Source organism: Hipposideros armiger, unplaced genomic scaffold, assembly GCF_001890085.2.
Source record: "Hipposideros armiger isolate ML-2016 unplaced genomic scaffold, ASM189008v1 scaffold_360, whole genome shotgun sequence".
Lineage (NCBI taxonomy): Eukaryota > Metazoa > Chordata > Mammalia > Chiroptera > Hipposideridae > Hipposideros > Hipposideros armiger.
The window spans coordinates 1,103,982-1,116,480 of record NW_017731710.1 but is presented as its reverse complement, the minus strand read 5'-3'; the positions used below and the strand labels follow the sequence as shown (position 1 = coordinate 1,116,480).

Below are 12,499 nucleotides of genomic sequence, written 5' to 3'. Positions count from 1 at the left end.
TATTACAAGGAAATATAATGATCAATAAAACGGCTCAAAAATAAAATATATTATTAATAAAAAGCTCTGGAGGGGAAGTGGAATGTTAAGATGAGTTCCAGAAGATTATAGAGATTTTATCTTAAAAAGTGGATATTAGTGGGTAGTAAATCCCTATGGTATGTAGAATTTATTGGCTACGTTTTAAAAAGTGGGAGTTATAAAACATTTATAACAAGCAGGGAAAATGTATATACCACTTTAAACTGTATAAGGATGTACAAAATTGTTTTAGAGGGCTCATGAACCAAATAGTTCGAAGATCTTGAACATGAAAGATATGCTTGCTCCGAAACTGTGATTTAACCGTTCCTCGAGGTTTTCAAACACAGGCTTAGAGTAAAACCTGTGGCTCTATGTTGCGCATATAGATTTAGGACCTTGCATTGTACTACTATTTTTATTCATTTTAATCGCCTCTCCCCGTAGATTGTAAGCTCTCAGAGGACCAAGGACTTGTTAGATTCCTGGCTCAGTGCCTGTACCCAGGGGACACTCCCCAAACACCCCGGAATGAATGACTTTATCGTGAGAACTCCGAGCGCTGCTAAAATCCCCTGGTTTTCTTTTGGCGTGTCACGCCCGCGGCCAGGCTGGGGAAGGCGTGGGAAGGCCCGAAGGAAACTCTGAGCACTCCGCGGGGCGGGCCCGGTGTGGGGGCGCGGGCGCGGAACCCGATGCCGGGGGAGGTGCCACCCAGCGCCGCCGCGCAAGCGCGCAGCCGTCTCCGCGTGAGTGCGCGCAGTCGCGCGCCTGTCCCCGCGCGGGCTCCGTAGCGCGTGTGCAGGCTGACGCAGCTCGCGGGCCCTCCTCTTGCTCTGCAGCGGCGTCGGCGGAGTTTTGGGCGTTTGGGAGGGGGCGAGTGAGCGCGAGTCGAGAGAGGGAGGCGGCGGCGGCGGCGGGGAGGAGGAGCAGCAGGCGCCGCCATGGCCGCCGCTATCACCGACATGGCCGACCTGGAGGAGCTCTCCCGCCTGAGCCCTCTGCCCTCCGGCAGCCCCGGCCCGGCGGCTCGGGGCCGGGCTGAGCCCCCCGAGGAGGAGGAGGAAGAGGAGGAGGAGGAAGAGGAGGCTGAGGCCGAGGCGGTGGCGGCGTTGCTGCTGAACGGCGCCGGTGGGGGCGGTGGAGGCGGCGGCGGAGTGGGGGGCGGTGAGGCGGAGACGATGTCGGAGCCGAGCCCCGAGAGCGCCAGCCAGGCCGGGGAGGACGAGGACGAGGAGGAGGACGAGGAGGAGGAGGACGAGAGCAGCAGCAGCGGCGGTGGCGAGGAGGAGAGCAGCGCCGAGAGCCTGGTGGGCAGCAGCGGCGGGAGCAGCAGCGACGAGACGCGCTCGCTGAGCCCCGGTGCCGCCAGCAGCAGCAGCGGGGATGGGGACGGCAAGGAGGGCCTGGAGGAGCCCAAGGGACCGCGGGGCAGCCAGGGCGGCGGCGGGGGCGGCAGCAGCAGCAGCAGCGTCGTCTCCAGCGGCGGCGACGAGGGCTACGGGACCGGGGGAGGCGGAAGCAGCGCGACCTCCGGGGGCCGGCGGGGCAGCTTGGAGATGTCGTCGGATGGGGAACCCCTGAGCCGCATGGACTCGGAGGACAGGTAAGTGCACCAAAGCGTTGCCTCTTCTTTCCCTCCTCCTGCACTCCTGGGCCAAGGGGACTTTTTGCTGAGATTTCCCCCCTGCTCCCCGAATTCTCGGCCCCTCCCCCAGGCTCAACTCGGAAATCTCTCCCGGCCGCCGCGCCCCTCTCGCTGCGGATAGCGGCTTCAAACTCTCAAACCGTTTCCCCCCTAACTCTCCTTTCCCCGCCCTCGTCTCTCTCGGCTCTGCACTCCTTACAGACCTAAAGATAGCTCGCACCTCGGAGACAACCCCAAAGCAGGCCTAGATCCTCTGGCGGAGCAAAAGAGGCCCTTGATGTGCACACCTCGGTACCTAAGGTTAGCGTCGGCCGTGTTCGCGAACACTTGTCAGAACTCTAATTGACAAGTGTTTTCCAACATGGCTGGTTTCGCCTGGATTTAGCCGAACTTCCTTTCCATGAAGGAGACCCCCCCCAACTATTATTACGCCTCTCTACTTAAAAAAGAAGAGACTATTTTTTTTAATGTTTAATCCGTACTTCCAAAATTCCGTATGTGTAGTCATTAATGTGATCTCCAAAGTGATTTTAATAACTTCAGTTTGTTGTGTGATGAAACCTGGGAGAAAGTTTAAAACGAATACATCATTGTAGAAAAGAAAAATGAATTGATGTCTTTTAAAATAAATTTGAGGAATCAAAGAGACTTGGAATCGGATGAAAATACTGTCGTCAAGGTACAACATATTAGTATTCTGTTTAATATCTTTATATAGTAATGCTTCAACGTGAGAGTCATGGCTTTAGATGATAATATTTAAAGTCATTGGAGAGAGCTCTGAAGGAATCAGCATTTTTCTAAAGCTAGTTAGAAATAACGTGGAGGCTGACAAATATGTGTTGTATTTTTTTCTGGACATTAAAATTTATTGCAGTAGTATGTTTTAACTGTTACTGTTGTTACTTTTGATCTCTTTGGAGAACTTTCCATTTTAACTAATTGGCTTTTGTGCTTTTTTTAAGACAGAGAACTGCTTCTAAAGTACATTAGCATTTATTCCGACCATTTGCTGTTTTTGATGAGCAGTAGAATTTTTAACAATCGATATTGACTTGAATTTAAAAGTTTTAAGTAATTGTAAAGTTCTAGGAATTCCTGATGAACTGATAGAAATGAATACTTTAGTTTATATTAAATGTAATGAGGACTATAAGGCCCTAAATATTTTGAAAATAAAGCATTAGAATCTGTTTGATACTTATTTTAATACCTAGTTAAGAAAACATCTTGGGTGGGGTAAAATAGACTGTACAAACCTTAGAAAAATTACACTGAACTATATAGGTATGGCAGGAAGGAGAATGTCTTCAAGAAAATTAAAAATTGGTTGTAAACTGAACAGTGAAACGTGTTAATTATCATTTATTATATCCTCCTTCGTTGGTACTCGTAGATATTTGAAAGTTGACATTAGGTTGTACAATCAGCACCTACCACAGTTCTTCCATTTACTTGGTGTACACACACACTCTCTCTCTCTCTCTCTCTCTCTCTCTCTCTCTCTCACTCACTCACTCACTCACTTGCCTAACTGCACAATTTAAGTGTTGCAGTCATTTTCATTTCTCACAACTGTGATGCAAGATAGGTATTATTTTGACTTTCATTTAACAGATGAAGAAGCAAGATGACTGTTAACTAAAAACAGTAAGTCTAGAATGGTAGTGGTGGACCTAGGCCTGAACAAAGGTTCTAAGTTCCCTGCTATATCCACTTCACGAGAGAGAATAATTCACTTTAACAAGCTGTATGTCAGTTTTCTTGTTTGTTTTGAGTTAGTATCTGTCCACTACATCCTTTTAGGGGACAAGGAATTACTTGTCAAGTAATTATAGTCAAATAATCTTTCGGAGAGTAGAGTTTTGGCTTCATTTCATATGTATTAGATATTCACTTGATTATCTAATTTTCACATCATATTTCAGAGTAAGGAGTAAGATGTTGGTGCCACAAGTCCAAATAAAGTTAAAACTTGATAATGAAACATTTTTGCTTTTCAAAATATTGTAGTCATTTTACCATCTTAGGGTAAAAGTTATCATTTGTGTGAAAAAGTCTTACATTGCTATTACATTACTATTATAGTTAAACTGGTTGTGGTCTTTGTAATCTGAATTCTGAAATTGCCTATGATTTTTTTTAAGTGTTATTTTAAATTTGGAAAGGATTCATACTTATAAACTGTCCTGCAGATTACACCAATCTATGTGGATTTTATAGATTGATTTCATGATGGAAAGTCTTTATGTTTGTAACTGATGAAAGGGTATTGTGGTTTTAAAGTGCTTTTAAAAAACGAGGCATTCCCATCACAATGATTTTTTTTATCATTAGAATGTACTGTTTCTATTAGAACGCCTATTGAGTTTTTCTCACTGAAATTAGATCACATCTTTGAGTTTAACATACTTTAGAATTTGTTGAACTGTCTTAAATTTTTTTAACTGTAAGAGCTTCTTTTTAAGAAAGAATTAAATATAAAGACTTACATCTTATGCTGGTGATCCAGGGTGCCACTTTATTGGAAGTGTTGTGTGGTGAAAAGTGACTATAAAATGATTAAATGACAATTGGTTCAGAAACATTGATTATTTTCCCCAGGAGAGTTATTCAGAACCAGCGTTAAGTGTATTAGTGTGTTTATTTTGGTAAAGTTAGAAAACCTTAAAGTTCATAGGTAATTGCGTTTACTTTGGTTATAGAAGTAATGGAGTTTTCTTTGGGGGATGTATTTAGCTGTGCAAGACCACTGAAAACTAATTTTACTTTGAGTGTAAGTATTTCAAAAAGTTACCACATATTAAGTTAATTTCAGAGGCTAAGTTAAGTTAAATACAACTTTAGAATTTAAAATTTAGCCTTTAAAATGTTTAGTTTACAAATTAGTTCTAGCTATTGAATCAGATTATATTTACATGGAAGTACTCTTAGCTTCTAATCTATATAATATAAGTGAATTGATAATAACAACCTCTGTTTTGTGGTTATTTGTCTCTTTTTCTTAACACTGTTGTTTTTTTCCCCCAACTGGAGTATAAGCCATGGCTTATTTTGAAAAAGCCAAGACCTCTTTTCAGCCACTTTTACCAGCCTTTCTGGATGAACCCACATGTGAAGTGAAAAGTGCATGTATAAGGGTGGGGTGGAAGGGAAGGGCATATAGTGTGAAACTTACTTTAAGTGATCAGCAACGGCCAGAGGCCCTTACCGTTTTTTTAAATGAAAATTTGGACTTCCAACCCTTTGGGTTGCCAACTTTGAGATATAATTAAGATTGCTTTGACACTGGGAAAACAGGCTATATTGCCCAATTTCCCAGTAGTATGATTGGGAATATCTTTTTTCTAATACAGAGGCTAAATTCTTAAATCAGATTAATACCAGAAAGCTGCGTGTTGAGATTATTGTCAAGATTTATTAAGGATCTGTATGTTTGAGGCAATAAAATATTTTATATAAAGTAATATTTTGCTCATATTTTATGATGAAACTCCTTTTCACTATTTACCCCTTTCAGCTCTGAAGCAGCCAGTTGTCCATAGTCTCTCCAGAATTCATTCTTCTTTTAGCTACCCTTTTATTTTGATTAAATTTAGGGAAAATAGCTTCAAATAGGCCTGTTTCCATTGATAACATTTGTAACACTCAGTTAAGGAAGGTATGGCAACAAAAAACTACAGATTTCAGGATTGAATTTATATGGTGAGATTCTAAGGGGCATTTTACTTTTAAGAAACATTAAGAGTACTTTGTTGGGTCAGGGAATCCTGTGTGTAAGCTAGTTTGTTACTAGCTGTTGTGGGATATAGGAAGACACAATGCTTCCCACTTCATCTTGGTATAGCTGTGAGACTTAATTCTGAAGTGTAGGCTTTGCCATAGTTCCTAGCATAAAACTTCATTAACTCTAATGTAAACAAAGTTAGAGATTTCACACCTTTCCTATTGTGTTATTTATTGTTGTGTAACAAACTTTCCTAAAATTTGCAACTTAATAAACATTTGTTAACTGGTTTCTAAGAGTCAAGAATAATAAGTCTTAGCCTGGTGGTTCTGGCTTAGGGTCTCATGAGGTTGCAGTGAAAACGCAGGCCAGCACTGCAGTCAGCTAAAAGCTTGACTGGGGCTAGAAATACTTTTCCAAGATGCCTCACTTATGTAGCTTTTGGCAGGAGGCCTCAGTTATTGTATCTCACCAAGCCAGTATCTCCATAGGGCTTTTGTGTGTCCTCATGTCCTAGTAGCTAGTTTTCCCCAGAGCAAGTGATCTGAGAGAGCAGTGAAGAAGCCACAATGCCTTTTTATGACCTGCATGTATCTGCTCATAGTTTCTTCATCTTCATTTAGCAGATTTGTTTTTCCTATTTTTGTCATTCATATTCTGATACACAATAATTGCTTCAGCTTTTTGTTCATCAAGATAACCTTTCAGAACCCATCAAAATGCCACAACGAATCCTTTCCTCATCTTTTTAAAACTTGGCTTTAATTTCTTTTTCCTTTTAATTCCCATATTTTTACTCTCTTTTTTTCCTTCCTTTTATGGTGCTACTCTGTAGGTGGAGGGATGTAGGATATTACAGTAATCTGGAGTCAAAGGGGAAAATTCAAATCTTAGTCTTGTTGCCTAGCTTATGATTTTAAGAATATCTTTGAGCCTTCTTTCCTGAACTGCAAAACAAGGTTAGGATTTACCACGAAGGGTGAATTTCTAACTACTCCTGTGAATTATTTTGAAGAACCTATATTATTTGAATGCTTGTTTCATCCCTTTTGTTGGAGAATGCTATATTTTTGAGAGCAGGGACAGTTTAGCTCCATTACAACTTTGTAGTATTTAACACAGTACCTTGGATTTGGTGGGTACTCAATTATTGGAATTAAGTTGAAATACCAACAATAAAATTTATATAAAAACGGAGACTATAAATGAGGGCCAGTAATTGGTGCCTTTATATTTAGTATTGGTGAGTTTAAGCCCAGCTTTTCTCTGCGGGTGCACTGAAATAAGTCCTGTGAGATTGTGTGCAAAATTTATGTGGGCATTTCTCTGAGAACACGTCAGCAACTTGCATCATATTTTCAAAAGAGTTTGGTCTAAGTCAGCGGTTCTCAACCTGTAAGTCGCGACCCCTTTCATAGGGTTGCCTAAGACCATCGGAAAACAAAAAGATATTTACATTACGATTCATAACAGCAAAATTACAGTTACAGTGTAGCAATGAAAATAATTTTATGGTTGGGGGTCACCACAACATGAGGAACTGTATTAAGGGGTCACGGCATTAGAAAGGTTGAGAACCGCTGGTAAATCATGAAGTAACAATTTAGAGGAGATCCAGAGGTGCATAATGTTTCTTAAAAGATTGGATAACTCTGAAATTGTATATTTCTGTAAAAGCCATATTTAAAAAAATGAGTATGGGTATGGAAATCTGAAATGGGTAGTCACCAGAGTTTTTTTTTTTTTTTTAAACCATTGTTTTGGAGCATTTACTGTATAAAAATGCTTAACATTTTATCAAAGTTAAATGGAAATTTTGAAGTTAAGGAGGGAGAAAGTATAGGGAGCATAGTGATTAAGAGTGTAATATGAGTCAGAATGTTTCAGTTTGAATTCTGGCTCTCTAAGCTGGGTGACCATGGGACAGTTATTGAAGTTGTTTAGCGACTTACTATTAATACTCTTTCAGGTTTTCCATCTGCGAAAGGGGTGGACAATAATAGCTCCTTTCCTGTAAGATTGTTGTGGGGATTACATGTAAAGTATTTGGCACACAATTTATTAAGCTTTTACTGTGTGATAGGTATTTATTTCATAGATGTACATAGAAACTTCATTATGTACCAGGTACTATTCTAGGTGCTGAGTATATAGCAGTGAATAAAACAAAGCCTTTGATTTCATGGGCGGGGGAGACAGATTGTACAAATTGAACTGATAATAAATAGCTAGTAATGATCTATTGTTAGGAAACAGTATAAGATTTTAAATACAGAAAGTACTATACCAACTGGTAAGTGTGTGGCAAGTATCTATGAATAAGTGCTGCAGAAACTCGCAAAAGAATATGCGAGACCAAAATATTTCATTACAAAATCTACATTTTAATCAATTTTCTTTAACATATATATCCTGTGGTTGACCTAAAAAGCGTCGTAATACCTTTTATTTTTAATAGTTTTTAATATTTAAGCGAAGTCACTGATCTATTAGTGAAAAGCTTTGAGGTATGTTTTCTAGTAATGGTAATGGATTTGGAGTGATCTAACCATATGCTGAATTTATTTTTATGACTAATAGTTTGCATTTGTGATAACAATAGTTATATTGATCTTAAAACTAAATGGACAGTTTTGGGCATAGATAGGAGATCAGATAGGTGTTTGAATGTTTAAAAAATCATTTTTTGAGCATTTACTGATGGTTATCATTGTGCCCTTTTCAGTGATAAGGTAGTGTGTTGGTACCTTTCCAGCTATTCAGTTTTAAAAAGATGATTCCATTTTCTAGTTTTTCTGTAAATTGTGACACAAAATTAAAATTGGAGAGTATTGTAATTAATGACTAAAGTTTTGGTGGGAAGGGGGGGGGCCGGATTTTATGCTTAGGTGAGAAAGAGAAATTTCTAGAAAGCCTCAATAAAACATGAAGGAAAGAGTCCAGCATATTCAGGAGACTTCCTGCCTAGATCAGAGGATCCACAATAGAACTGGGAAGTAAGAATCAATGGCTAAAGTGGGACCTTTCATGCCAACATGTATACACATCTTTCTCAATATAGGTTTGTCAGTCAGATTTGTTTGCCTTTCCCCAGTTTTTGTCTTTGTAACTCTTAGTCACAGGTCTTACTTTGAACATTTTCTCTGGCAAACCATCCCTGATTCTTTGTTACACATATTGCTAGCACTCCCCAGTTCTTCACTGCCCTTATCACAATTTGAGTAATTATTTACTGTCTATCCTGCTAGAAGGTGTGCTCCCCGAGAGTAGGAACCATGTCGGTTTTTTTAAGATTTTTTTTTAAAATTGGGGAGTTGGGGGAGGGGAACAGACAAGTTGCTGTCTTTTTGTTCTTCAGTCTAGTGGAGGACGTCGCTTCACTGGCCCATGTTGATATTATCATTGCGCTCTTCCCTGGTGAGGCAGTTGATCCCTGGCCATTGGACGGCTGCTCACGAAAGCGCATGCCAGCTGCCAGCCATCCCTCTGCAGCCTACATCGTTGCCGGCGACTCATGGCATTCCAACTCCAGGTCGAGCTGTTGTTCACCATCTTAGCTGTAGAGGACGCAGTGTCACTGGCCCTCTGTGGGATCCGAACGGGGCCCCGCTGCTCAGAGCTGGCGTCCCAAGCCAACTCCTAGCCACTCGGCTGGCCTACCATGTCTGTTTTTATTATTGCTCTATCCACAGCACCTGGCACAGTGCTTGATCCTTATTTTAGGTATTCTTAAATATATTTGAGATGAATGATGAAACTCATGTTTACAGGAAAATTAATTATATGTGGCAAAGGTAGAGAAGGAAGGTTTGGGAGCTGGGAGACCAATTAAGAGGTAAGAGGAAAAGTTAGTACAGGTGTGAAATGAAGAGACCTGGGCTAGGGCACAAGTTGGGGGAAAAGTCATACTTGGGAAACTGAATCAAAGGAAAGAAAAGCTAATTTTCTGACACAAATATTATGTTACTATTTCTGGATCAAAGTTTTATTTCTTGAGGTTTTAATTGGAACAAGAGTTTACTTTTTCCCCCCCTAGACACACCTATTACTAAAATAACAAAAGGAACATTGGGTAGTGAAAGAGCTAGAACCTTAAGTCAGAAAGATTTGGGCTATTTTAAGTTCTCAGAAGTTGTTTGCTTACCTGTAAAATAGAAATATCTTAGTGTTATGATTAAGCGAGATGGAATATGTAAAAGGGCCTAGGGCTGTATTTAATTCATAGTCATTTGTCCTCCCATTTCTCATACATAGAGATGTGGAAAGAATACTGTAGTGGGAATAAGTAATCAGTATTGTAGTACAGGCTTTACTAGATAATGCGTGCAGGAAATTTGGCAAAGCATTTCATTTCTCTGAACTTCAGATTGGTTTGTTTTCTTAAAAGTGGGTTTGTTTTTTTTTTTTTACTAAACAATATAATTTGGATCTATCCTTTAGGCAAATGGAGAATATTGCTGGTATGGTTTTGCTGTATCCAGCCAGGATCTCAAAGGTACTTCAGATAGGTTCTTCTGGGTTCAAAAATCACCAGAATTCTAATTTACATTTATGGTGGTGTATTGAAATACCTATTTCTGTTTGTCATCTCTAGGCTACAACACTTTTAAAATTAAAATCGGGTCATATACATTCACTCATCTTTATACTTCCAGCACTTACCTACCTACATTCACCTATTACACTGCCTATATTTAGTAACCCAGTAATTGGTTGAATTAAGCTGAATATGGATGTACCTGATACATACATCTTCTTTCTCACTGTCATCAGTGTGCCTGCTTGAAACAAGGAGGAGAACCATTCTGTGCCGTCTGTCTTCCCCCAATTTTTTCAACAGCGTATTTGAAAAAAGTTGCGGTTATTTGAATAATCTAAAAGAGCAAACTTCCCCTACTTAATTTTGTTCCCCAACAAAAAAATTAATTTGCATATTATTTTAGGAGAAAACTGTCTAGTTTGCTGAGACTCTTGAACTTATTGAAAGGATTTTCGGAAGTTCAGTTCATTGCATCCTCACAAACAACCCAAGGAGCCGAGGAGGTGCAGAGATTATAACTTGCCCAAGCCTCACACAGCTCCTTGAGAATGCAGGCAGTCTTGGCTCTAGATGAGGTCTTAGCTGCTATACTGCCTATATGATTGTTGTAACAACCTCGACCAGGGAAGTTTAAATAAAATCGTTTCAGTAAGTGGCTCTTTAAATTTTCAACCTGTCCCTTTTGCAAAGAATTCATTTACATTTCTGAGCCTTACTTTCATTGTAATATTTATATATACATAGTTAGATTATGTAGCCTAGATCCCTCTTAAGATTATGAAATATAGAAGTTAATTTGTATATGTTGTAGTTATTCAGTCTTTAGGGGAATAGAGTCTTTATTGGCATTTTATTTCTTTAATTTTAACACTTTTCAAAGTCTCTTATTTGCTTTCTGGTTTGCATTTATATTTTGAGTTTCTAGAAAGATGAAGTGTTACCAGGTAGAGAAAACACAGATTTTAAAAGGGTATTAGTATTCCTCAATAAATACATTTACTAGTTCATTTCTAAATTATATGATTTTTGCCATTCCTTTCTATAAATATTTGTTGAAGTATGGAGAATGGATGAATCAGCAGTAGACTTTTTAGTGCTTTAAATTCATGTTGGCAGTCATTTGAACATGTCTTTTGAGGTGTTGAGCAGTACTGTAGTCATTCTTGTCAGAAATGTGTATACTGCAGTCATCTGTTAAAATCATTTTTATGATTTAACACTAACTTAATAAAAACACCAAATAAATATGTGATTACTTCTGTATAAAATGGGTGTTCTTCATCGCAAATTTTTTTGCATACCATTTTTGCTTATATAGGCATTTTTCTGGAAATTAAGAAAGTAATAGATAAACTATAGTATAATTGTATTTAAGTAGAATGTTTCAAGTATTACAGTTCTTTTAAAGATAATTACGTGCTGATCTTAAACTGGATGAAAAACGTGGGTGGAGTAATCTTAAAGGGTAGTAGATTAGAGATGAGAAACAAATTTAAAATAATGTGCACAGTGCACAGTTGGTGATAGAAGAATGCAGCCTACTTGTTTTTCATAGGTTATATTTCATCATTGTTGCATGAAGTCCCTTTTGGCCAATTTAGTGAGTGTTGCTGGGTCTTTGGGAAAAATCTTTTGTCTTTATTCAGAGAAATAATTGTGGGGATAGAGAGTAGTCTTTTTCTTGATTAGAAAAATCCATTTTAGCTTTTTAAATTACAGTGATAATAGCTTGTAATTACAGTAATAGTAGTAATAATATCTTGGTTTGGGCTAATAATTTTTAGTGTGCCTCCAATTAATTTTTATGATTATCTCAGTGTGACAAAGCCATATATTTTATTTGCCTTAAAAATCCTACTTAAATTTGTCACTAAAAACTATGAACATTTACTGTGTGCAAGACACTAGCTAGGAGTTTGCCCCAAATGCGAGGTTTAGAGATGATTCATAGTACAGATCAACCAGATCATAAGGAAGCAGAATTCCTTCTACCTTAGGTGAGTAGGCAGGACCGTGGGGAAACTTGACTGGAGCATATATCACAAATTAATAAAATCCACATTGGTCTCTACTTTTTTTTTTTTTTTCTAATTGTTTCTCAGCGTTAAGATCTAAAAGCCTACAGCACTGCAGAAGTTTGGAAGGCAAAACTAGTCAGCCTTACAGAAATCGGATGTGTTCTAAATTCCTTAATCCCGTTTAAGACCAGTTTCATAACTTTTGTTCCTGATAAATAAAAACTAGAGTTAACTGCCACCTTGTCCTTGGAATGAATATTGGAGTTGGATTTTATATTGACATTGTGAGGCTCAGATCTGTTTCAGTTCTGAATTTGGGACAAGTTCTACCTGATGGTAGTGTTGCTTTCTATGACTGACCTTGAATTATTTTTTTTATGAAGCTAATTGACTTGCAGAAATCAAATTTAATAGTTTATCTTGTTTGTAAAACTGCCCAGGTGAGTCAAATTATATGTAAATGCTAAACATCTTTTGTGTGTGCGCATGCTATAGATGTACAAAAGCAAAGAAACAACTTGTGTGTGCATACCAAATGAGACTGA

The 12,499-nt window shown here is 38.9% G+C and overlaps 1 protein-coding gene across 3 annotated transcripts in view; it reads left to right on the top strand.

The window, feature by feature from the left end:
• Window positions 1–868: 868 nt before the first annotated feature.
• AEBP2 (AE binding protein 2) overlaps window positions 869–12,499 on the top strand; it is a 69,527-nt gene continuing 57,896 nt past the window's right edge. For 2 of the 3 annotated variants that reach the window (XM_019661760.1, XM_019661759.1), the window contains exon 1: window positions 869–1,627. In XM_019661760.1, coding sequence (XP_019517305.1) covers window positions 966–1,627 — 662 coding nt within the window. In that variant the 5' untranslated portion in view covers window positions 869–965. Of the gene's footprint in view, window positions 1,628–1,870; window positions 1,970–12,499 lie in introns of all 3 variants that reach the window. The other variant, XM_019661761.1, reaches the window with a different exon arrangement.